This window comes from Canis aureus, chromosome 5, assembly GCF_053574225.1.
Source record: "Canis aureus isolate CA01 chromosome 5, VMU_Caureus_v.1.0, whole genome shotgun sequence".
NCBI classification, from domain to species: Eukaryota; Metazoa; Chordata; class Mammalia; order Carnivora; family Canidae; genus Canis; species Canis aureus.
This window is the reverse complement of record NC_135615.1, coordinates 58,691,030-58,717,888: the sequence shown is the minus strand read 5'-3', so window position 1 is coordinate 58,717,888 and position 26,859 is coordinate 58,691,030. Positions and strand designations below refer to the sequence as shown.

At 43.2% G+C, this 26,859-nt stretch overlaps 1 protein-coding gene across 3 annotated transcripts in view; it reads right to left on the bottom strand.

The window, feature by feature from the left end:
- Window positions 1-20,866: 20,866 nt before the first annotated feature.
- Window positions 20,867-26,859, bottom strand: part of LOC144314275 (uncharacterized) — a 66,426-nt gene continuing 60,433 nt past the window's right edge. For all 3 annotated transcript variants that reach the window (XR_013380110.1, XR_013380108.1, XM_077898210.1), the window contains one exon: window positions 20,867-25,367. Coding sequence is in view for 1 of the 3 variants with exons in the window: in XM_077898210.1 (XP_077754336.1) it covers window positions 25,028-25,367 (340 nt within the window). In the remaining 2 variants the exon portion in view is untranslated. The remainder of the gene's footprint in view (window positions 25,368-26,859) is intronic.

The window sequence follows — 26,859 nt, the reverse complement described above, 5'->3', positions numbered from 1 at the left end:
CAAAGGCAGGCGCCAAACCGCTGCGCCACCCAGGGATCCCTATTTTTAACTTTTTGAGGAACCTCCACACAGTTTTCCAGAGTGGCTGCACCAGTTCACATTCCCACCAACAGTGTAAGAGGGTTCCCCTTTCTCCACATCCTCTCCAACATATGTGGTTTCCTGCCTTGTTAATTTTCCCCATTCTCACTGGTGTGAGGTGGTATCTCATTGTGGTTTTGATTTGCATTTCCCTGATGGCAAGTGATGCGGAGCATTTCCTCATGTGCTTGTTGGCCATGTCTAGGTCTTCCTCTGTGAGATTTCTCTTCATGTCTTTTGCCCATTTCATGATTGGATTGTTTCTTTGCTGTTGAGTTTAATAAGTTCTTTATAGATCTTGGAAACTAGCCCTTTATCTGATAGGTCATTTACAAATACCTTCTCCCATTCTGTAGGTTGTCTTTGAGTTTTGTTGACTGTATCCTTTGCTGTGCAAAAGCTTCTTATCTTTATGAAGTCCCAATAGTTCATTTTTGCTTTTGTTTCTCTTGCCTTCATGGATGTATCTTGCAAGAAGTTACTGTGGCCAAGTTCAAAAAGGGTGTTGCCTGTGTTCTCCTCTAGGATTTTGATGGAATCTTGTCTCATATTTAGATCCTTCATCCATTTTGAGTTTATCTTTGTGTATGGTGAAAGAGAGTGGTCTAGTTTCATTCTTCTGCATGTCGATGTCCAATTTTCCCAGCACCATTTATTGAAGAGACTGTCTTTTTTCCAGTGGATAGTCTTTCCTCCTTTATTGAGTATTAGTTGACCATAAAGTTGAGGGTGCACTTCTGGATTCTCTATTCTGTTCCATTGAACTATGTGTCTGTTTTTGTGCCAGGACCACATTGTCTTGATGACCACAGCTTTGTAGTACAACCTGGAATCCGGCCTTGTGATGCCCCAACTGTGGTTTTCTTTCTTCTTTTTTTTTTTTTTTTGTGGTTTTCTTTTTTAATATTCCCCTGGCTATTCGGGGTCTTTTCTGATTCCACACAAATCTTAAGATAATTTGTTCCAACTATCTGAAGAAAGTCCATGGTATTTTGATAGGGATTGCATTAAACATGTAAATTGCTCTGGGTAACATTGACATTTTCACAATATTAATTCTTCCAATCCATGAGCATGGAATATTTTTCCATCTCTTTGTGTCTGCCTCAATTTCTTTCAGAAGTGTTCTGTAGTTTTTAGGAGAGTTGCTGGTTCTAATCCAGCCCCTATCCACTCTCCTTTTCTCACTTCCAAAATATTTTACTTTTTACTTTATGGTGAGATCACTCTCAACTGGTTCCCACAAACTCTGGTAAATCACCAAATTTTCCACATACCTTCTGGCTTTGCTGATGCTTTTCTTTATTTGGATTGTGCCACCCTTTTTTCCCCTTAGATGGTTTTTATCCATTCGTTTAGGTTCAACATACATGCCACAACCAAAAGCTTTCCCTGAAACCCCAGATATTACTCCCCTTCTTTTTTTGCATAATATCCAGGGCTCTACTATGAAATGTCATGATTGGGCAGCCCCCGTGGCACAGTGGTTTAGCGCCGCCTGCAGCCCGGGGTGTGATCCTGGAGACCAGGAATCGAGTCCCACGTCAGTCTCCCTGCATGGAGCCTGCTTCTCCGTCTGCCTGTGTCTCTGCCTCTCTCTCTCTCTCTCTCAATCTGAACAAATAAATAAAAAAAAGAGAGGTCCTGATTGTATGATTAATTTGTACACCAAACTATGAGACTATCAAGGGCAAGGACTATGTTTATTTCCAATGAATCTTTGTTTACCCAAATTTTAGCTCTCCACAGATAAGTATTTGTTTAACTGAACATATCCATATAACAACTTCATAAAATACTGTGGAATTAGCTGAAATGGCAACTCCTCTCTTTTGAGTTCTTCTTTAAAAATGAAACAACAGAAAAAACAAAGACACTAAGCATCTGCAATGTGCCAACGCTGAACTGGGTGCTGTGGGACTGGTAATGACACCATAATATGAAAACAGTCGTAAGATTCTTAGAAAATACAGTATGAAAATACAGTCTTTTGATAAAAATCCAAAGACAAGACGCAAATAGATGGGTAGGGGAATTCGCAAAGGGATGATATTCATTACGTTCAGTACACCAAGATCTGTGAGATTGGACCCTGAGGGCTTAAAGCTCCAAACAGTTTCTCCCAAAGAGAAGAGCAGCAGTATGAACAGGGCCCTGTGTTCTGCCTTTTGCTTGGATTCTTTCCTTTTATGCCATGATAGCATCATGGAGTCTCTTGCTCACTAAGAATTCCACAATGGCCACCAAACATGTCGTCTTCATCATGAATAGAGCTGGCATAGGATGGTAGGTTCACAAACAACATCAATAACCGCCAAAATGGGGAAAAGCTAAAGGAAAGTATCACCACGGAAACAGATGGTCAGATATTTAAAGTAGGTATCTGTGAGTATCCAAACATTAACAAAAGCATAAAAAACATGTAGAGTATACTTGGAGCAGTTATCATAGTACCTTGGGAAGAGGAAGTCTTCACGGTGAGTAAGTTATAGCTTCCTCAGGACAAGCCTATAAGGTAGGTGCATTCTACAAACAAGGAAACTGAAGCTCAGAATGTTCAAGGTTACTACTCAAGGTCACATACCAGTGTCTTTTAGACTGCAGAGTGTGTGTTCTTTTCATTACACTGAGCTCTCTGCCCAGCCTGCTGAATTATCCTACACAGGTAATAGATTTCTCTCCTGATCAATACTACCTATTATCACAAGGTATGCCTGGTCATTATTGATTCAAGCATAGCTTTAAAACGTTCACACACACACACACACACACACACACACACACACACTGGCAGAGGCCTGCCTTGCTTGAGAGGGGAAGATGACCCAAGATACATCCATATGTTCTATGTTTTGATCTATTTTGTGTCTGGCCTGATTTTCTGCTGCCCAGGCCTGATTTAGTCCTGCGAGCATCCTTGCCAGGCTGTCCCAGGATGGTATGGAAGAAACACAACCCGAGGAGTTATATACACAGATTGCCCACATTCTCCTACATAACCAAAAGCATTATGGATATCAGGAGATTATATGCCGGAGGCGGGGCAAGATGGCAGAAGAGTTGGGTCTCCAAGTCACCTGTCCCCACCAACTTACCTAGATAACTTTCAAATCATCCTGAAAACCTATGAATTCGGCCTGAGATTTAAAGAGAGAACAGCTGGAATACTACAGTGAGAAGAGTTCCCGCTTCTATCAAGGTAGGAAGACGGGGAAAAAAAATAAGTAAAACAGCATCCAAGGGGGAGGGGCCCCGCGAGGAGCCAGGCCAAGGCTGCAGGGAGTGCCCCCAGGAGAGGAAAGCCCAGTCCCGCAGAAGCAGGAACTTTACCAATCTTCCCAGATGGAAAGGCGCTCGCAGGGAGCTCGGGCAGGATCCCAGGAGGGGCAGTGATGCCCTCGGGATCCCAGGGTCACTAACAGAGGAAGTGCGAACCGGGGGAGAGTGCTCCACACACTGCGGGCCAAGCTCCCTAAAGGGCTGGAGCGTGCGACTGGCGGGGCCTCGTGGAGCAGTTCCGGTGGAGGCTTAGGCTGGGGCTCCGTGCAGAGGGTGCTGTGCTGCCCCAGAGTGCGATTCCAGTGGTGCAGGCCCTGGAGCCCAGGGTACGGAGGGACACAGCCCAAGATCTGGCGGTCCCCCCGGGACAGGAGGAGGCCGGGAGGACACAGGACAGCAAGGACACTCCTGCCGCCGGTGGCCCCGATCTGTGCAGATCAGTGCCCCCCCGCCCCTGGAGCATCCAGGCCCCTGTAGACTGGGAGACTGTAGTAGTACTGCTGGAGCTGACTCCAGGGCTGGAGAGCTGGCGGCCGCCACTGTTGTTGTTCCTCCTGGTGTCACCTTGTGCCTGGGACTGAGCAGGGTCGCCAGGGAGAAGGGGCCTCACAGGATAAACAGCTCCCACTGAGCCATGCACCTGGCAGGGGGCAAGGCAGGTCCCCAGATGCACACACCTGAGAACCAGTACAGCAAACCCCTCCACCAGAAGACCCATTGGAAGGACAGGGAAAGAGCCAAGTTCTTGACCAAGCATCACTGGAAAGTTCCAGGGGAAGTCGAGGGACTTACAGTATATAGAATCAGATGACACCCCTCCTTGTTTTCTGTTTCTTTCCCTCCCCCACTTTTTAAATATTTTTCCTTCCTTTTTCAGGTACAACTTGTTTTTAGCCACTCAGCACTGAGCAACATGATTAGAAGGAAGAACTCACCACAAAAGAAAGAATCAGAAACAGTACTCTCTCCCACAGAGTTAAAGAATTTGGATAACAATTCAATGTCAGAAAGCCAATTCAGAAGCACAATTAAAAAGCTTCTGGTAGCTCTAGAAAAAAGCATAAAGGATTCAAGAGACTTCATGACTGCAGAATTTAGATCAAATCAGGCTGAAATTAACATCTTCATTTTAGATCATTATCAGAAGCTGCGTGAGAGGCAAGTGGCAAGCTGTAAGCCTGGAAGGCTTGTCTCCGAGTACAGTCAGCGCTTTAATGGAACCTCCACACCTAGAAAGATGCTAGGTCTATCAACTTTTTGAAGGAAGCTACTTGAAAGTTGGCTTCAAGTCATACATTCTTCTGAGAGTTGAAGGGTCATGGCAGGACCCTTCTGCATCCAAACAGCCTGTAGACTTAGCTTCTTACATCCCTATTTTAGAAGCTGGTAGAAGGTGTGTGAGAAGAATGTGGAAGTTGCAGGCCCACAAGTCTGGTGTATCTGAGTTCAATACAGCAATTTCCTAGTAAAATGCTCAATATGAATTGAGCTAGATTCTAACTTCCATAGTTGAGAGGCTAGCGGAAAACTGGCTTCAAGGCATACTTACTTCTGAGAGTTGAGCCAGGGCCTGTCCCTCAGAGTTCCACACTGGTGGAGATTTAGTTTCTAATATCATTTTAGATGCTTGTTAGAAGCAGCATGAGGATCAAGAGGAAAGCTGTAGGCCTGGTAGGCTTGTGTCATCGACTTCAATACAGCTTTTTTTTTTTCAATACAGCTTTTGTCATGGAAATTCCTACCCTAGAACGGAGTTGGGCTCTAACTCCCACCAGATCCAGACTAGCTGTAGGTACTATTCAAGGCATACTTATTTTGAGCTGAGCTTATGACCTGTATCTCCCCTATGTTGACCGCCTCTACACATAGCTACCAACATCCTAACGTACGATGCCTCACAGAAGTTGTGTGAGAGGAAAGTGAAAGTTTCAGGCCCAGAAGAATTGTGTCTCCATTGCTGAATAGCACAATATCCTAGGAACATCCTCCCTTAGAGGGGAACTAGATTCTGACTGCCATCAATGAGAGGCTAGTTGAAAGCTTACACCAAGACATGCTTACTTCTGAGATTTGAGCACATGTGCTATCCCTCGCAGTTCCACACTGCCTGTGGATTTGGTTTCTAACATCCATATTTAAGATGTTGTCAGAAGCAGCATGTGAAGCAAGTGGCAATCTGCAGGCATGGAGGGCTCTTGTCCCCGAGTTCAATACACCTTTTGCACTGGAAATTCCTTTTTTTAAAATAATAAATTTATTTTTTATTGGTGTTCAACTTGCCAACATACAGAATAACATCCAGTGCTCATCCCGTCAAGTGCCCCCCTCAGTGCCCGTCACCCATTAATCCCCACCCCCCACCCTCCTCCCCTTCCACCACCCCTAGTTCGTTTCCCAGAGTTAGGAGTCTTTATGTTCTGTCTCCCTTTCTGGTATTTCCCACACATTTCTTCTCCCTTACCCTCTATTCCCTTTCACTATTATTTATATTCCCCAAATGAATGAGACCATATGTTTGTCCTTCTCCGATTGACTTATTTCACTCAGCATCTGACAATCATCGAATCCTTTCTACCCTCCAGTTCCATCCATGTCGAAGCAAATGGCAGATATTTGTCATTTCTAACGGCTGAGTAATATCCCATTGTATACATAAACCACATCTTCTTTATCCATTCATCTTTCGATGGACACCAAGGCTCCTTCCACAGTTTGGCTATTGTGGACATTGCTGCTAGAAACATCGGGGTGCAGGTGTCCTGGCGTTTCATTGCATCTGTATCTCTGGGGTAAATCCCAAGCAGTGCAATTGCTGAGTCGTAGGGCAGGTCTATTTTTAACTCTTTGAGGAACCTCCACACAGTTTTCCAGAGTGGCTGCACCATTTCACATTCCCACCAACAGTGCAAGAGGGTTCCCTTTTCTCCGCATCCTCTCCAACATTTGTGGTTTCCTGCCTTGTTAATTTTCCCCATTCTCACTGGTGTGAGGTGTGTGATATCTCACTGGTGTGAGGTGTGTGATATCTCATTGTGGTTTTGATTTGTATTTGCACTGGAAATTCCTACAGTAGAATGGTGTTTGCTTGGAACTCCCATAGGAGCAAGTACACTCGTAAGCTGGCTATAAGACACACTTTCTTCAGAGAGTTGAACAAAGGTGTTGTCCCTGGCAATTTCACAGTGCCGTGGATATAATTTCTACTATCCCATTTCAGATGATTGTCAGAAATTCTGAGAGAGCTAAGCGGTAAGTTGCAGGCCTGGAAGGCTTGTGTCTCCGAGTACAGTGTTTCAATGGAACCTCTTCACTGAGAAAGGTGCTAAGTTATAACTCCAATAAGAACGAATCTAGTTGAAAACTGGCTTCAAGACATACGTCTGAAAGGGAGACAGAACACGAAAGACTCCTAACTCTGGGAAACGAACTAGGGGTGGTGGAAGGGGAGGTGGGCAGGGGGTGGGGGTGACTGAGTGACGGGAACTGAGGTGGGCACTTGACGGGATGAGCACTGAGTGTTATTCTATATGTTGACAAATTGAACACCAATAAAAAATAAATTTATAAAAAAAAAGACATACGTCTGAGAGTTGAGCTGATTGCAGGACCCTCCCGCATCGTGACAGCCTGTAGACTTAGTTTCCGACATCCTTATGTTCGATGCTGGCAGAAGTGTCCAAAGCACGTGGACATTGCAGTACAGCAATTACCCAGTGACATGTTCAGCAATTACCCAGTGACATGTACAGCAATTACCCGGTGACATGTTCAATGAGAGTGGAGCTAGTTCTACCTCGCACCAAGGAGAAGCTAGCTGAAATCGGCTTGAAGGCATACTTACTTCTGACAGTGGAGCCTTCCTGTTGTCCCTCCCAGTTCCACACTGTCTGAGGATTTACTTACCAACATCCTCATTTTAGATGCTTGCCAGAAGCAGCATGAGAATCAAGTGGCAAGCTGCAGGCCTGGAAGGCCTGTGTGTCTGAGACAAGATAGCTTTTTGCCTTGTTTAATCCTACCACACAATGAAGGTAGGCATTAACTGCCATAAAAGCGAGTCTAGGTGTAAGTTGGATTCAGGGCATACTCCTGTGAGTTGAGTTTATCACCTGTACCTCCCCCATTCTGTATACCTATCTTCTAACATCCTCATGTTTGATGCCTGAAAGAAGTTGTATGAGATGCAGGTGAACTTTGCATGCCCAGGTGTCTCTTGTCTCTCTGTGTAATACAGCAATTTCCTAGGAGCATCCTCACTTACAGTGGTGGCAGGTTCTAACTGCCATCAATGAGAGGCTCATATAAAACTGGCTTGAAGTCATACTTCCTTCTGAGATTTGAGCACATGTGCTGTCCCTCAGAGTTCCACAATGCCTGTGGTTTTAATTTCTTTTTAAAAGATTTATTTATTTATTTATGATACATATATATATATATATGGAGGGGCAGAGATACAGGATGGAGAAACAGGCTCCATGCCGGGAGCCCGACGTGGGACTCGATCCCGGGACTCTAGTATCGCTCCCTGGGCCAAAGGCAGGCGCCAAAATGCTGAGCCACCCAGGGATCCCCTGGATTTAGTTTCTAACATCTTTTTTTGAGATGCTTATCAGATGCTGCGTGTGAGGCAATGGGCAAGGTGCAGACATGGAGGGCTCTTGTCTCCAGTTCAATAAACCTTTTGCAATGGAAATTCTTCCAGAAGAATGGTGTTTGCTTATAACCCCATAGGAGCAAATATACTGGTAAGGTGGCTACAATAAAGACTTCCATCAGTGTTTTATTTATTATTTATTTATTTATTTTTCTTTCTTTTTTTTTTTTAATTTATGATAGTCACACACATAGAGAGGGGGGGGGGGAGAGACACAGGCAGAGGGAGAAGCAGGCTCCATTCACCAGGAGCCTGACGTGGGATTCGATCCTGGGTCTCCAGGATCGCGCCCTGGGCCAAAGGCAGACGCTAAACCGCTGCGCCACCCAGGGATCCCCCATCAGTGTTTTAAAGTGATATGCTTTCACAGGCAATTGAGCACTGCCTGTGGATATAATTGAACTCACATACACGTGACTACCAGCCTTTCACTTCCACATACTTTTTACATAAACCCTGCCCGCATCTAATATAAGGATGTTAGAAGCTAAGTCTACAGGCAGTCAGGATGCGGGAGGATCGTGCCATGAGCTCAGCTCTCTCAAGTAGTTGCCTAGAAGGCAAATTTTGAATAAAATTTCGTTTTATTCAAGTGTAACCTAGCAGCATCCTATGGGAGGAAGTTCCATGAATACTGGTCTACTGCACTCAGAATCACAAGCCTTCCAAGCCTGCAGCTTGGCACTTGCCTCCCATGAGCTTCTAACAAACATCTAAAATGATTGTTAGAAACTAAATCACCAGGCAGTGTGAAACTGTGAGGCAAGTTTGCTCAACTCTCAGAGGTAAGTTCCAATTGAAGAGAGCATTATAGTGAAATAAGTCTATAGGAGAAGGACAAACATTATATGGTCTCACTCATTTGGGGAATAAAAAAATTAGTGAGAAGGAATAAAGGGGAAAGGAGAAAAAATGAGTGGGAAATATCAGAAAGGGAGACAAAACATGAGAGACTCCTAACTCTGGGAAACGTACAAGGGATGGTGGAAAGGGAGGTGGGCGGGGGGCTCTTAGGGGGGCACTTGATGGGATGAGCACTGGGTGTTATGCTATATGTCAGCAAATTGAACTCCAAAAAAAAAAAAATCAGAGCATTAAACTAGTCTGTCTTTTATGGAAGTTCGTGTCTAGTTCCAATATAAAAGGAGATGTTCCTCTGAAATCGCTGTACTGAGCTCAGAGAAACAAGTCTTCTGGGCCTGCAACTTCCACTTGCCTCTCACACAACTTCTGTCATGCATCGGCCATAAGCCTGTAAGAAACTAAGTTTAGAGGCATTCAGGATGTGTGAAGTACAGGCATAAGCTCAACTCTCAGAAGTATGTATGCCTTGGAGGCAGATTTAAGCCAGCCACTCATTTATAGCAGGTAGAACCTACCTCCATTCTAATTGAAGATGTTACTTGGAAATTGCTATTTTGAATTCTGATACAATATCAGAATTCTGATACAATATCAGGCCTGCCGCTCCCACATGCCTTTCACACCATGTCTGCCAGCATCTAACATAAGGATGTTATGAGAAACTATGTCTATAGGCAGTTTGGATGCGAGACCGTCCTGCTATGAGCTCAGCTCTTGCATGTAAGCATGCCTAGAAGCCAGCTTTCAACTTCTTCATTCTTATTCGAGTCAGTGCATAGCAGCATTCCAGGTGAGGAGGTTCCATGAATACCGATCTACTGCACTCGGAGTCTCAAGCCTTCCAGCAAGCAGCTTGCCACTTGCCTCCCACGAGCATCTAACAAACATCTAAAATGAGGATGTTAGAAGCTAAGTCTAACAGGCAGTCAGGAGGTGAGAGAGCCCTGCAATGAGCTCTTCTCTTACAAGTGAGCATGCCTTGATACCGGCTTCAACTACCTTCGATCTTATTGGAGACAGAATATAGCAGCATTCTAGGTGAGGAATTTCCATGAATACCTCTCTACCCCCTCTCGAAAACACATGCTTTTGAAGTCTGCAGCTTGCGACTTGCCTCCCAGGAGCTTCTAACAAACATAAAATGAGGGTGTTAGAAACTAAATCTGCAGGCAGTGTGGAACTGTGAGGGACAGCAAGTGTGCTTAACACTCAGAAGCAAGTTCCTCTTGAAGACAGCTTTCACCTAGCCTCTCATTTCTGGAAGTAAGATTCTAGATCCAATGTAAGGGAAGATGATCCTCTGAAATCTCTGTACTGAGCTTGGAGACACAAGTCTTCTGGGCCTGTACCTTCCACTTGCCTCTCACACAACTTCTGTCGTACATCGAACATAAGCCTGTTAGAATCTATTTGTACAGGAAACCAGGATGTCAGAGGTACAGGCCATAAGTTCAACTCTCAGAAGTATATATGCCTTCGTGGCAGATTTCGGTTAGCCACTCATTTATGGCACCTACCTCCATTCTAATTGAAGATGTTACTTGGAAATCACTGTATTGAACTCGCATACAGATGACAACAGGGCTGCCACTTCTACATGCTTTTCACCCAACCTCTGCCAACATCTAACATAAGGATGTTAGAAGCTAAGTCTACAGGCAGTCAGGAGGTGTGAGAGTCCTGCCAATGAGCTAAGCTCTCACAAGTGAGCATGCCTAGAAACCCACTTGCAACTAGGTTCATTCTTATTGGAGAGAGAATGTAGTGGCATTTATGAATACCGGTCTACCCTACTCGGAGACAGAAGCCTTCCAAGTCTGCATCTTGCCACTTGCCTCCCACGAACTTCTAACAAACATTTAAAATGAGGATGTTGACCACAGCTTTGTAGTGCAACCTGAAATCTGGCATTGTGATGCCCCCAGATATGGTTTTCTTTTGTAAAATTCCCCTGGCTATTCGGGGTCTTTTCTGATTCCACACAAATCTTAAAATAATTTGTTCTAACTCTCTGAAGAAAGTCCATGGTATTTTGATAGGGATTGCATTAAACGTGTAAATTGCCCTGGGTAACATTGACATTTTCACAATATTAATTCTGTCAATCCATGAGCATGGAATATTTTTCCATCTCTTTGTGTCTTCCTCCATTTCTCTCAGAAGTGTTCTATAGTTTTTAGGGTATAGATCCTTTACCTCTTTGGTTAGGTTTATTCCTAGGTATCTTATGCTTTTGGGTGCAATTATAAATGGGATTGACTCCTTAATTTCTCTTTCTTCAGTCTCATTGTTAGTGTATAGAAATGCCATTGATTTCTGGGCATTGATTTTGTATCCTGCCACGCTACCAAATTGCTGTATGAGTTCTAGCAATCTTGGGGTGGAGGCTTTTGGGTTTTCTATGTAGAGTATCATGTCATCAGTGAAGAGGGAGAGTTTGACTTCTTCTTTGCCAATTTGAATGCCTTTATTGTCTTTTTGTTGTCTGATTGCTGAGGCTAGGACTTCCAGTACTATGTTGAATAGCAGTGGTGAGAGTGGACATCCCTGTCTTGTTCCTGATCTTAGGGGAAAGGCTCCCAGTGCTTCCCCATTGAGAATGATATTTGCTGTGGGCTTTTCGTAGATGGCTTTGAAGATGCTGAGGAATGTTCCCTCTATCCCTACACTCTGAAGAGTTTTGATCAGGAATGGATGCTGTATTTTGTCAAATGCTTTCTCTGCATCTATTGAGAGGATCATATGGTTCTTGGTTTTTCTCTTGCTGATATGATGAATCACACTGATTGTTTTACGAGTGTTGAACCAGCCTTGTGTCCAGGGAATAAACCCTACTTGGTCATGGTGAATAATTTTCTTAATGTACTGTTGGATCCTATTGGCTAGTATCTTGTTGAGAATTTTTGCATCCATGTTCATCAGGGATATTGGTCTGTAATTCTCCTTTTTGGTGGGGTCTTTGTCTGGTTTTGGAATTAAGGTGATGCTGGCCTCATAGAACGAATTTGGAAGTACTCCATCTCTTTCTATCTTTCCAAACAGCTTTAGTAGAATAGGTATGGTTTCTTCTTTAAACGTTTGATAGAATTCCCCCAGGAAAGCCATCTGGCCCTGGACTTTTGTGTCTTGTGAGGTTTTTGATGACTGCTCCAATTTCCTCCCTGGTTGTTGGCCTGTTCAGGTTTTCTATTTCTTCCTGATCGAGTTTTGGTAATTTGTGGCTTTCCAGGAATGCGTCCATTTCTTCTAGATTGCCTAATTTATTGGCGTATAGCAGTTCATAATATGTTTTTAAAATCGATTGTATTTCCTTGGTGTTGGTAGTGATCTCTCCTTTCTCATTCATGATTTTATTAATTTGAGTCTTCTCTCTCTTCTTTTTAATAAGGCCGGCTAATGGTTTATCTATCTTATTAATTCTTTCAAAGAACCAACTCCTGGTTTTGTTGATCTGTTCCACAGTTCTGGTCTCAATTTTGTTGAGTTCTGCTCGAATCTTTATTAACTCTCTTCTTCTGCTGAGTGTAGGATCTATTTGCTGTTTTTTCTCTAGCTCCTTAAAGTGTAAGGTTAGCTTTTGTATTTGAGTTCTTCCCAGTAGTGGATGGATGCTTGTATTGCGATGTATTTGCCCCTCAGGAACTGCTTTTGCTGCATCTCAAAGATTTTGAAAGGTTGTATCTTCAATCTCATTAGTTTCCATGAATCTTAAATTCTTCCTTAATTTCGTAGTTGACCCTTTCATCTTTTAGCAGGATGGTCCTTAACCTCCACGTGTTTGAAGTCCTTCCAAACTTCTTGTTGTGATTTAGTTCTAATTTCAAGGCATTGTCTGAGAATATGCAGGGGAAGATCCCAATCTTTTGGTATCAGTTCCGATCCGATTTGTGACCCAGTATGTGGTCTATTCTGGAGAAAGTTCCATGTGCACTTGAGAAGAATGTGTATTCAGTTGAGTTTGGATGTAAAGTTCTGTAGATATCTGTGAAATCCATCTGGTCCAGTGTATCATTTAAAGCTCTTGTTTCTTTGGAGACATTGTGCTTATAAAACCTGTCGATTGTAGAAAGTGCCACATTCAAGTCACCACGTATAAGTGTATTATTATCTAAGTATGTTTTAACTTTGGTTATTAATTGATTGATATATTTGGCAGCTCCCACATTCGGGGCACATATACTGAGGATTGTCAAGTCCTCTTGTTGGATAGATCCTTTAAGTATGATATAGTGTCCCTCTTCATCTCTCACTACAGTCTTCGGGGTAAATTTTAGTTTATCTGATATAAGGATGGCTACCCCTGCTTTCTTTTGAGGACCATTTGAATGGTAAATGGTTCTCCAACCTTTTATTTTCAGACTGTAGGTGTCCTTCTGTCTAAAATGAGTCTCTTGTAGACAGCAAATAGATGGGTCCTGCTTTTTTATCCAGTCTGGAACCCTGTGCCTTTTGATGGGGTCATTAAGCCCGTTCACGTTCAGAGTTACTATTGAAAGGTATGAGTTTAGTGTCATCATGATATATGCAGTCCTTGTTTTTGTGGATTGTTCCACTGGACTTCTTCTTAAAGGGGAATTTTAAGAGTCCCCCTTAAAATTTCTTGCAGCGCTGGTTTGGAGGTCACATATTCTTTCAGTTCCTGCCTCCTTGGAAGCTCTTTATCTCTCCTTCCATTTTGAATGAGAGCCTTGCTGGATAAAGTATTCTTGGCTGCATGTTTTTCTCATTTAGGACCCTGAATATATCCTGCCAGCCCTTTCTGGCCTGACAGGTCTCTGTGGAGAGGTCTGCTGTTACCCTAATACTTCTCCCCATAAAAGTCAGGGCTTTCTTGTCTCTTGCTGCTTTAAGGATCTTTTCTTTATCTTTGGAATTTGCAAGCTTCACTATTAAATGTCAAGGTGTTGAACGGTTTTTATTGATTTTAGGGGGGGATATCTCTATTTCCTGCATCTGAATGCCTGTTTCCCTTCCCAGATTAGGAAAGATTTCAGCTATGATTTGTTCAAATACATATTCTGGCCATCTGTCCCTTTCGGTGCCCTCGGAAACCCCAATTTAATGTAGGTTTTACTTCCCCGGCTGTCACTTATTTCCTTTAATCTATCCTCATGATCTTTTAATTGTCTCTTTTTTCCCCAGTTTCCCTCTTTGCCATCAACTTGTCTTCTATGTCACTCACTCTTTCTTCCACCTCGTTAACCCTCATTGTTAGGACCTCTAGTTTGGATTGTGTATCATTTAATTGATTTTTAATTTCTGCCTGATTAGATCTAAATTCTGCAGTCATGAAATCTCTTGAGCCCTTTATGCTTTTTTCTAGAGCCCCCAGTAGCTGTATAATAGTGCTTCTGAATTGGCTTTCTGACATTGAATTGTAATCCAGATTTTGTAACTCTGTGGGAGAGAGGACTATTTCTGATTCTTTCTTTTGAGGTGAGATTTTCCTTCTAGTCATTTTGCTCAGTGCAGAGTGGCCAAAAACAAGTTGTATTGGGAAAAGTAGAAAAAGAGAGAAGAGAAAGAAGAAAAGAAAAAGAAAAAAAGAAAAAATAGAGGAAAAAGAGAAGAAAAAAGAAAAAGAAAAGAAAGGGAGGGGAAAGCAATCAAAAATCAAAAAACAAAAAACAAGGGGGAGTATCTTCTGTTTCTGTATACTGTAAATCCCTCGACTTCCCCTGGAACTCTCCAGTGCTGCTTGGTCAATAATCCGTTTTTCTGCTGTCCGTCTAGCTGGTCTTCTGGGTGAGGGGTCTGCTATGCTGATTTTCAGGGGTTAGCACTTGGGGGAGCTGCTCAGCCCCCTGCCTTGTGCAGGGCTCAGTGAAAGATGTTTAAGCTGTTTATCCGATGAGGCCACTGTGAGGCTCAGTGGGGGTTGTTTATCCTGTGAGGCCCCAGGAGAAACAACAGTGGCATCGGCCAGCTGTCAGGAGCACTGGATTCAGCTCCCGCGGTAACTACGGAGCTCTCAGTCTACAAGGGCCAGGATGCTCGGGGTTAGGGCCGCTGATCTGCACAGCTCTGGGCCACCTGGAGGCTGGAGCGTCCTTGCTGTCCTGTGCCCTCCCGGCCTCTGCCTGTCCCGGGGGGAGCGCCGGATCGTGGGCTGTGTCCCCGGCGCCCTGTGCTCCCGGGCCTGTGCTGATGGAATCGTGTTCCCGGCTGCGCAGCCCCTTCCGCCTGGAGCCTCTGCCGGAGCCACTTCTGAGCTGCTCCCGGGGCCTTGTTGCCCCCTCCGCCCAGAGCCTCCGCCCGAGCCACCTCTGTGCTGCTCCTGGGTCCAGCCCTGCGCGCGCTGCAGCCCTTTAGGGAGCTCAGCCTCGGGGTGTGGAGCCCTCTCCCCAGGGCGCAAGAGCTCTGTTAGTGTCGCAGGGAGCCTGAGGGCATCCCCGCCCCTCCTGGGGTCTTGCTCCAACTCCCTGCGAGCCCCTTTCCATTCCGGAAGTTTGGTGAAGCTCCTGCTTCTCCAGGACAGGGCTCTCCTGTCCTGGGGACACTCCCCCCGGCCTTAGCCCGGCTCCTTGCGGGGCCCCTCCCCCTTGGATGCCTTTTGTTTCTTTCTTTTTTCCCCCCGCCTTCCTACCTTGATAGAAGCATGAACTCTTCTCACTGTAGCATTCCAGCTGTTCTCTCTTTAATCTCAAGCCGAATTCGTAAGTTTTCAGGAAGATTTGAAGGTTATTTAGGTAATTTGGTGGGGACTGGTGACTTGGGGACCCTACTCTTCCGCCATCTTGCCCCGCCTCTCTGTATATTGTTTTGTATTTTGTTTTCATTGCATTTTGCATTATTTTTTCCATTTAATATATTTTAGTTAACCTAATATATTCAAATTATTATCATTTCAACATGATATAAAAAAGTAAGGAGCTCTTTATATTTTCTCTCACTAAGTCTACCAAATTGAGAATGGACTGTACTCTTACAGCAGATCTGAGTTTAGATAAGCTGTATCCCAAGTGCTCAGCAACTGTAAGAGTCAAGGGTCTGCCCTGCTGGATAGCACAGATGTAACTAGTACAGTTCCTGTGGTCACCCAGGGGTGCCCAGTCCCCCAGCTCACCCCAGAGCTGTGGTGGGATCCTCCCCTGATGGGTTCTTAGGTCTGCCTAGAAGTGCAGCCAGAAGCAGCAGGTGGGACCCAGCTGAGCACATAACCTGGCACCCACAGTGGCCAGCCTCATCCACTCCCCTCGCCACCCCCCCCCCACACACACAGAGCCAGGGATTGGCATCCTGCTACCCTCACCACTCTTTTATTTCATTATTGATACAGAAGAAACATTTATGCTTATGTTGGCAATTTAATGGTCTTCTAATATTCCGTGGAATTGTGTTACCTGCTCTTAATTTTTAAAAATTTTATCAGAGAGATAAAGCCAGAGCAAGTGGGAGGAAGAGGCAGATGGGGAAGGGAGAGGGAAAGAATCTCCTCACTGAGTGGAGAGCCTGTCCCTGGTCTCCATCTCACGACCCCATAATCATGACCTGAGCTGAGACCAAAAGCTGAAATGCTTAAACAGCTGAACCACGCAAGTTCACCCCTGTTCTGAAATTTTTCCACATGCATTTCTTTTGGGGGGGGGTTGGGGCTATAAAGTTTAAATAGGCATCTTTATGCTTGAGTCTGTCTTCACATTTTAGTTTCTTATGATAGATTTCTAGTGGCAAGTTACTAGAACAAGATATATATAAGCTTCTTGATACCTACTGCTAAAAGGTTTCAAAAGTTCCTCTCAATAGGAGACTTTTTCTTTTTGGTAATAATTATAACTTTACAAACTATTAAATATGATTTACTCAGATTATAGCTCTTATACAAAATGTGAGCTACAGAAGAAGGGAACCTGATTGTGAATGCTTTTTTTTCCTCTCCATTCTTTTCTGTTTCCTGTTAAATCAAGGATAATCTAACGTTTGGCAGAAGCTTCAACAAACTAATACTTTTCTTGTAGGATATGGACCACTTGGATCACTAATGAGATGAAGGAAGAAGAGCCCATTGGTGGAAAAAAGTCAGAGGATGAAGGAATTGAAAAGGAAAACTTAGGAATACTAGAGAAAATTTGGAAGACTCAAAGGCAAGACCATTTCAGTGTTCGTATGTGCACATATATAGAACCTGGACTTTGGGGATTGAGTAATTATTGGTAATAATTAATGTAAAACTGAGAAGATCATTAGGATAACAGTCTAAGCTGCCCCCTCCACCCTCTCCTCTGTTGTACATTCAGCCATGTTTTGTTTACCTGGTGGATTTTGTTGTTGTCATTGAAGTTCCTCATCTGTTGGTAGCTTTCTTCCATGCTCCTGTGCTTTTTACATGCTTGGAAGTAGCCTGCTAATCACTGTATATTGCTCCTTTCCAGCCTGTTTTTATGCTTACTCTTCTGTGAGATCTGTATGTTTAAATTCAGTGTCTTCTGCAAAGTACAGTATAAATTCTTCCCCACCAAGGTACCATCTGATCTGTTGTGCTCTGTGCAGCCAAAAGTATTTTTTTCTTTGACTAAACATCTCTTTAATGTGAAGTGGCATGGGGCGTGAAATGAACATTGAGTCTGTTAATAAACACAGCTGTGTGGATTCAGTTTCCTAAACGCTAAAATATGGATAATACATTTGTTTTAGCTGATGGCTGAAGAGTAAATGAGAAGGATGCATATAAAATGCCCAAAGTAGGGAAACATGTACAAGTGCAGTTATTTGCCTCAACACTTCTGACTCACATACTGCCTTCCATTAGAGCTATTTATCCAACCCATGACATCTGAGGACTTTTGCTTTAGACACAGGTTCTCACAAACCAGGATTGAATCACTACAGAGCAAAATGCCAGATGTTGTCAGGAGACAGATTGGTCTCTCTCCTTCCATCTTACTGTATTAATTTAATCAAGATCTTTTTTTTTCTCTTTTTAGAGAGTAATTTAGCTCTACTTATCTTGATTACTTAAAAATTGTTCATAGCATTTAAATTAATGATTACTGTACCTTCTCTTGTGATTGCTTTCAGTTTGTATATTATATTCAAAATGACTATGAATTATTGAATGTTTCCGCAAGAGAGACACTAAGCCAGGGACTCTACCTTCCCATTTAAGCTTTGTAACCACTTTATGAAATATTGTTCCTATTTATATGTGTGAAACTAGGGTTGAAACCAGTTAAGTAATGTATTCAAGGTCACAAAGGTAGAAAGTAAAAGCATTGTGAATCTGAATGACACCCATTTCCCAAAGTGTAGTGTGGACATTAATATTTTAAATTTTACATGATCAGGTCCTTTTTAAATTAAGGCATTCTAAAGGTTTTTGTTTTATGAGAAATAGTTGCACTCATATTCAGTCTTAGAATTAGACATTGGTACATTTTTGTTTTTAAAAAAATTCCAACATGGAAAAGAACTGAAACCAGTTGCATGCAAGTCCAGCTTGCATTATTTTTCTTGGTTTCTTAATAGGTAAAGTAGGCATTCAGGATAGCATTCTTGCCTATAGTTTGACTAATGAAACTCTGTTTGAGTTGATACTGTAAAATGGTAAGGGCCTTCTAGTCTTTTCAAAACTGATGGTAACACTACATACCTATAAGAATAGCCAAAACTAAAAAAGAATGGCTCAAATCAGGAACAGTGAGAACACCAAAGACTGAGATGTGAAGCAATAGGAACTCTCACTCATTGCTGATGGGAGTGTAAAGTGGTCCAGCCACTTTGAAGAAGTCTGGCAGATTCTTACAAAACTGAACCTACTTTTTAGCATGTATTCCAGCAGTTGCCCTCTTTGGTATTTACCAAAATGAGTTGGAAGACTTCTATCCAGACAAAAACCTGCATACAGATGCTAATAACAGCTTTATTCATAATTGGGAGGACTTGAAAGGAGCCAGAGTATCCATCAGTAGGTGGATGGATGAACTGTGGTCTATTCCAACAATATGGAATGTTATGCCCTGCTATAAAGAGAAATGAGCTGTCAGACCATGAAAAGACATGGAGGCACTTTACGTCCGTATTACTAATTGAAAGAACCAATCTGATGAAAAGACAACAGTTTAACTGTATGTTTCCAACTCTAGGACATTTTGGAAAAGGCAAAACCCTGTAGAGAACAAAAAGATCAGTGCTTGCTGGAAGTGGGGTGGAGGGATAAATAGAGCACAGAGGATGTTTAGGGCAATGAAAATATGCTGTATGCTACTCTAATGATGCATATGTGTCATTATGCATTGTCCAAACATATAGAGTGTACAGAACCAGAGGTGAGCCTAAAGGTTAGTAGTGGACTTAGCTAGGAATGATGTGTCAGCGTAGACTCTTCAATTTAAGCAATGTGCCATCTGGTGAGGGATATCGATCAAGAAGGGGACCATGTGTGGTGGGAGCAGTTATATGGGAATTCTCTGTACTTTGTCTCAATGTTTCTGTGAACCTAAAACTCCTCTAAAAATAAATTCCTAATGAGAAAAAATATTTTAAAAAATCAGTGGAGTTTGAAAAAGATTAATACTAATTTATTTCATTTATAAATTTATTTATTGGTGTTCATTTTTGCCAAAATATAGAATAACACCCAGTGCTCATCTCGTCATGTGCCCACCTCAGTGCCCATCACCTAGTCACCCCCAACACCCGCCCTCCTCCCCTTCCATCACCCCTAGTTCGTTTCACAGAGTAAGGAGTCTTTCATGTTCTGTCCCCCTTTATGATATTTCCCACCCATTTTTCTCCTTTCTCCTTTATTCCATTTCACTATTTTTATGGTCCCCAAATGAATGAGACCACATAATATTTGTCCTTCTCCGATTGACTTATTTCACTCAGCATAATACCCTCCACTTCCATTCACGTTGAAGCAAATGGTGGGTATTTGTTGTTTCTAATGGCTGAATAATATTCCATTGTATACAGAGACCACGACTTCTTTATCCATTCATCTTTCGATGGACACCAAGTCTCCTTCTACAGTTTGGCTATTGTGGACATTGCTGCTAGAAACATCAGGGTGCAGGTGTCCCAGCGTTTCATTGCATCTGTATCTTTGGGGTAAATCCCCAGCAGTGCAATGGCTGGGTCATAGGGCAGATCTATTTTTAACTCTTTGAGGAACCTCCACACAGTTTTCCAGAGTGGCTGCACCAGTTCACATTCCCACCAATAGTGCAAGAGGGTTCCCCTTTCTCCACATCCTCTCCAACAATTGTGGTATCCTGCCTTGTTAATGTTCCCCATTCTCACTGGTGTGAGGTGGGATCTCATTGTGCTTTGATTTGTATTTCCCTGATGGCAAGTGATATGGAGCATTTTCTCTTGTGCTTGTTGGCCATGTCTATGTCTTCCTCTGTGAGATTTCTCTTCATGTCTTTTGCCCATTTCATCATTGGATTGTTTGTTTCTTTGGTGTTGAGTTGAATAAGTTCTTTATAGATCTTGGATACTAGCCCTTTATCTGACACATCATTTGCAAATATCTTCTCCCATTCTGTAGGTTGTCTTTTAGTTTTGTTGACTATATACTTTGCTCTACAAAAACTTCTTATCCTGATGAAGTCCCAATAGTTCATTTTTGCTTTTGTTTCTTTTGCCTTCGTGCATGTATCTTGCAAGAAGTTATTGTGGCCGAGTTCAAAAAGGGTGTTGCCTGTGTTCTCTAGGATTTTGATGGAATCTTGTCTCACATTTAGATCTTTCATCCATTTTGAGTTTATATTTGTGTATGGTGCAAGAGAGTGGTCTAGTTTCATTCTTCTGCATATGGATGTCCAATTTTCCCAGCACTATATATTGAAGAGACTGTCTTTTTCCAGTGGATAGTCTTTCCTCCTTTGTCAAATATTAGTTGACCATAAAGTTGAGGGTCCACTCCTGGATTCTCTATCCTGTTCCATTGATCTATGTGTCTATTTCTGTGCCAGTACCACACTATCTTGAGGACTACAGCTTTGTATTCCAAACTGAAATCTGGCATTGTGATGCCCCAAGCTATGGTTTTCTTTTTGAATATTCCCCTGGCTATTCAGGGTCTTTTCTGATTCCACACAAATCTTAAAATCATTTGTTCCAACTCTCTGAAGAAAGTCCATGGTATTTTGATAGGGTTGCATTAAATGTGTAAATTGCCCTGGGTAACATTGACATTTTCACAATATTCATTCTTCCAATCCATGAGCATGGAATATTTTTCCATGTCTTCCTCAATTCCTTTTAGAAGTGTTCTGTAGTTTTTGGGTATAGATCCTTTACCTCTTTGGTTAGGTTTATTCCAAGGTATCATATGTTTTTGGGAGCAATTGTAAATGAGATTGACTCCTTAATTTCTCTTTCTTCAGTCTCATTGTTAGTGTAGAGAAATGCCACTGACTTCTGGGCATTGATTTTGTATCCTGCCACACTGCCAAATTGCTGTATGAGTTCTAGCAACATTGGGGTGGAGTCTTTTGGGTTTTCTATGTAGAGTATCATTTCATCAGCAAAGAGGGAGAGTTTGACTTCTTCTTTGCCAATTTGAATGCTATTTATTTCTTTTTGTTGCCTGATTGCTGAGGTTAGGACTTCTAGTACTATATTGAATAGCAGTGGTGAGAGTGGACATCCCTGTCTTGTTCCTGATCTTAGGGGAAAGGCTCCCAGTGCTTCCCCATTGAGAATGATATTTGCTGTGGGCTTTTTGTAGATGGCTTTTAAGATGTTGAGGAAAGTTCCCTCTATCCATACACTCTGAAGAGTTTTGATCAGGAATGGATGCTGTATTTTGTCAAATGCTTTCTCTGCATCTATTGAGAGGATCATATCGTTCTTGTTTTTGCTCTTGTTGATATGATGAATTACATTGATTGTTTTATGAGTTTTGAACCAGCCTTGCATCGCAGGGATAAATCCTACTTTTCATGTGAATAATCTTCTTAATGTACTGTTGGATCCTATTGGCTAGTATCTTGTTGAGAATTTTTGCATCCATGTTCATCAGGGATATTGGTCTGTAATTCTCCTTTTTGGTGGGGTCTTTGTCTGGTTTTGGAATTAAGGTGATGCTGGCCTCATAGAACGAGTTTGGAAGTATTCCATCTCTTTCTATCTTTCTGAACAGCTTTAGTAGAATAGGTATCTTTTTTTCTTTAAACGTTTGATAGAATTCCCCAGGGAAGCCATCTGGCCCTGGACTTTTGTGTCTTGGGAGGTTTTCTATTTCTTACAGTTCCAGTTTTGGTAGTTTGTGGCTTTCCAGGAATGCATCCATTTCTTCTAGATTGCCTAATTTATTAGCGTATAGCTGCTCATAATATGTTTTTAAAAATCGTTTGTATTTCCTTGGTGTTAGTAGTGATCTCTCCTTTCTCATTCATGATTTTATTAATTTGAGTCTTCTCTCTCTTCTTTCTAATTAGGCTGGCTAATGGTCTACCTATCTTATTCTTTCAAAGAACCAACTCCTGGTTTTGTTGATCTGTTCCACAGTTCTTCTGGTCTCTATTTCATTGAGTTCTGCTCGAATGTTTATTAACTCTTCTTCTGCTGGGTGTAGGATCTATTTGCTGTTTTTTCTCTAGCTCCTTAAAGTGTAAGGTTAGCTTTTGTATTTGAGTTCTTTCCAGTTTTTGGAGGGATGCTTGTATTGCGATGTATTTCCCCCTCAGAACTGCTTTTGCTGTATCCCAAAGAATTTGAATGGTTGTATCTTCATTCTCATTAGTTTCAATGAATCTTTTTAATTCTTTCTTATGTTCCTGGTTGACCCTTTCATCTTTTAGCAGGATGGTCCTTAACCTCCACATTTTTGAAATCCTTCCAAATGTCTTTTTGTGATTTAATTCTAATTTCAAATCATTACGGTCTGAAAATATGCAGGGGACTATCCCAATATTTTGGTATCGGTTAAGACCTGATTTGTGACCCAGTATGTGATCTATTCTGGAGAAAGTTCCATGTGCACTTGAGAAGAATGTGTATTCAGTTGCATTTGGACATAAAGTTCTGTAGATATCTGTGAAATCCATCTGGTCCAGTGTATCATTTAAAGCTCTTGTTTCTTTGGAGATGTGCTTAGAAGACCTATCGAGTGTAGAAAGCGCTAGATTGGTCATAAGCCAGTCACAAAGCACCTCGGGGTTACACAGGTATACTTATACCATAGGTCAGGATCCTGCGAGCCATTGTAATGGCTGCAGTTGAGGCCAAAACGAGGCAACCCGGTCTCATTCTAAGAGGAAATAATTGGCTAGTTTTGCTACAGAAGGTGACAATGTGTTCCTCTTGGAGCATTTCCACCCCATCGTGGTGCCCCCATTGAAATGAGGACAGAGGGAAAGTGCTATTGTGATATTACATTGCTGGAACCCAGGCAACTTTCAAGTGGTACTCCATGGTTCATTAACCCCCTTCTGATCAATCTTCCATCCTTATATTTGTGCCTCAGATACACAGGATACCAGCCCACACGCATTATAAATATCATCCATAGACACCTGGTGATGTGCCTAGGAAGTAGAGTCTAGCCTGATCCCACAGGGCAGGTTGGGAAACTGTGGACTATTTGATAGACCCAGTGGGTTAGGTAGGACACAGCACTGGGAAAACAGAGAAATAAAGGTCTGAATTCAGCTCCATGTTCTCAAAGGTAGACCTTACTTGCATGTTCAGAGGGTTGTGTCTATGGTATTTTTTAGCCCATCATGTACAGTTAAGATGACATGGGGTAAGCATGCATCTGCCAAGAAGGGGCTCTGGATAGGTCTGACTGAAGGAAGGGGCCCAGGTCCCAGAATCTTGAAAAAAGTGACTTCACTTCCTTGGTGACAGGCCCACAACTGATGTGGAACTCCAGTAACAAGGAACCCGGGGGAACCAGGTCCCGCTTTCCAGCTCACTTAACTGCAGACGGTCAAGAGAACAAGATGTTCTGTTACTCTTGTCCTACTTTCAGGCACTCTGAGTCCAGAGTGAGAGATTTTCATGTCGCTGTCTACGTCAGCTCAGCCCTCTTCTCCAGCGCTTCTGGCTATGTGGTGGGAGACATCAACAGGTACCACAAGGCAACCTGGGGCAGCCCACTGGTGAGGAGACCACACTGTGATCTCAGCTGAGCAGGAGCATACCTCTTACACCTTACTGTGTGTGTTTATGTGTGTCTGGGTCTGTGTATGTGTGTGTGTGTGTGTGTGTGTGTGTGTGTGTGTAGAGGGGACAGAGGAGAGGAACATGCCCTTCCTGGGCACAGACCAGCTTCCAGGAGTTGGAAGCCTGATACATCTTTTGTGTTCAGACCCCAGGTCATAGCAGGCATGATGAGAAGGTGAGTTCTGGGCACCAAGCTCAACTTCCAATATATTAGTCATGAGCCCAAGAGCTTCTTTCACCTGGCTTCCTCCTTGTCAGATGTCTCCACAGCTGCCCCTCTGGCCTGAACAGGAGAATGCAATTTCTAATGGGGGTGTCCCCTTGTGGGTGATGTCGAGGGAGGACCCTAATGTCTCTTGGCCCTGTATATACGGGGCACTGTCTTTGCAGAGCTGCACCCAGGAGATCTTGGAGGAGATGGTCTGTGGCTTCAACTATTCCAACTCCCTAGACAATTATCAGGTGCACCAGAGAAACAAGGATCAGTGCTGTTCTGAGGTGAGAAAGGAAAGAGGGCTCACCACAGAAATATGGCACCCACACAAACATGGAGAGAAAACTGGGGCCCTCCCATAGTGTTTCCACAGGAGTGTCCCACCAGCCCAACCGCAGAGACCTCTGAACCTCCATGCCTATCCTCCAGCTACGTATGATGTGGGAAGACACTCTTCACCTGTATTGGAATGGTGCAGAATATATTTCATGTTTTTTTAGGAGTTGGTGGGGGGGGGGGTTCACAAAGCCATGAGTATCTTTGCGTTTTACTTCTGTTTTTATTATTTCACGTACTCCTCCCAGCTATCCTGTGTAGAAGCCAGCTCCACTGTCCCTGCAGACCTTCTCCGAGCCTTTTCAAATATCACACTAAAGAGGGTGATTTAACACAAAAGGGTGTGATGAAGCCATTGTATATGTTTTCATATAGAATGTTTATATAGTTTCTATAGATTCTCTCTATATGTTTCTCTATAACATGTCGTCTCTCAGAACACATCAAATCATTGTAGGCCCAACAGGACATGAGCTGTATCCCTATAGATCTTTGTAGTAGTCCATAAATGAGGCCGTCTGCCACAGGGATTCAGACTTTCGAGACCCTTGGCACTTGACCTGATGCCATTCTCTTGCCATTTCTGCAGTGCTGCAAGGAACACCGTGTGTGTCCCCACAGACTGTTTTGGTTGCTAGATCTGCCATATCCTGGAACCCCAGATTAGGGGGAAGGCCTCTGATGCCTCCTGGCACCAGTATCTGGCTCTTTTTGTAATGACCCACCCAGGAGATCTTGGATGAGTTGCTCCAAGAGTTGAACTCCTCCAGCTCCTCTGACAAGCACAGGGGCATCAGGCCACCAACTACTTCCATTGAAGGTCTGCGGTAAGAACAGGTCCAAATTCATGGTCAAACTCAAGACACAGAGATGATCAGGGCAAGACCAGAACACAGACTAGAAACAAATGATGCCCTTGGGCCTTGCAGGAGAAGGTAGTTTTCCCCTGACCTTTCCTCCCTATGTCAGGAACAGACCAAGCCACATCAGCTTAAGGGAAACCCCATGCAGCTCACGCTCTGGTCTCTTCTCAGCTGCAATGTATGTGATCTTAAGCAGCATGTGAGGGTCTAGCCCTCTGTGTTCTGTGTGAGGCCGTAACTGAAGACTCAATGGCATACTGGTCTTCATAAAACTATTAGTTGAGAGGAATGCTGTTGTTGCTCAGCTAACAGAATGTGTTGAAGTTACTAATGGTTTACCATGTCTTCCCTAAAACCAATGATATTTTGAAGCCTCACACCTTTTTCTGTGTGAGCACTCAAGTCCCTTGTCCTGTAGAACTTGCTGAGGGGATGGGAGTCTCTGGTCTGAGAGCCAGACCCTGATCTTCGCAGTGGTTCTTGGTTTGGAAGCTGACTACAGTGCTCCTCCTTGTGTCTCTGGTGTGAAAAGGAATCAACCCTATTCCTGGGTGAGGCCAGGACCATGCTGATGCTCAAAGAAGGGAGAATGGATAATTTTGTACAGTCCTTGGTACCATCCTTCCAGGATAGAAGCCTCGCAAACAACCCAGTCATTTCCTTATCTACCAGGTGTTCACCACAGCCCAACAGGTCCTGGGCCAGCAATTCCCCAAGTGAGTGACCACCCCATATGCAGCATGGGGGAGGGGGGTCTCGCCTCTACTACCAGTATGTTTTGGGAATGTCACTGCACCTCTCTGAGCTTCCTTTTGCTCCTCTAAAAAGTGCTGTGGTAAGAGGATGAACCTCATCGGGCTACTGTGGAAATCCTGAGAGAAAACATGGCATAGACTTATCTGGTGCCTGGCTCTGTAGAAAGGGCTGCTGGGCATCTTCATGTGTAGCAGTTTTCTCTCCACAGTTAAGAAGGTCTCCACATCAACCCCCGTGGGCCTGTGGCACTTCTGGTTTTACAGAAGCACATGCAAAGCAGGCAGTTTTCCTGTATGCAAAGGACTTCTGAGATTCCATCTAACTGGTCCTGATACTCTGTCCACATAAGTAAGAGGTCCTGATACTCTGTCCTCATAAGAGTAGAGGTCACTGGGGGAAGGCAGAGCAGCTCAAGTTCCACTCAGTATACGGAAAGTGCTGGTTGGGATTCCTTCATCCAATAATACATATTAAGCACCTCGTATTGCAGACACATTTCTATTCACTGAGATAATTGAAGGAATAAAGAAGGTACAGTGTCTCGGTCCCAAGACTAATCAGAGTGTCAGACAATCACTCTGCGTGTCGTAGGCACACATGTCCATAGTTTTTTAGATGTGACATCTTCATGGCCGCCTCAAAGAATGAATGGATCCACCCATATCTGGACCATTATCATGGACCATAAGATCAAG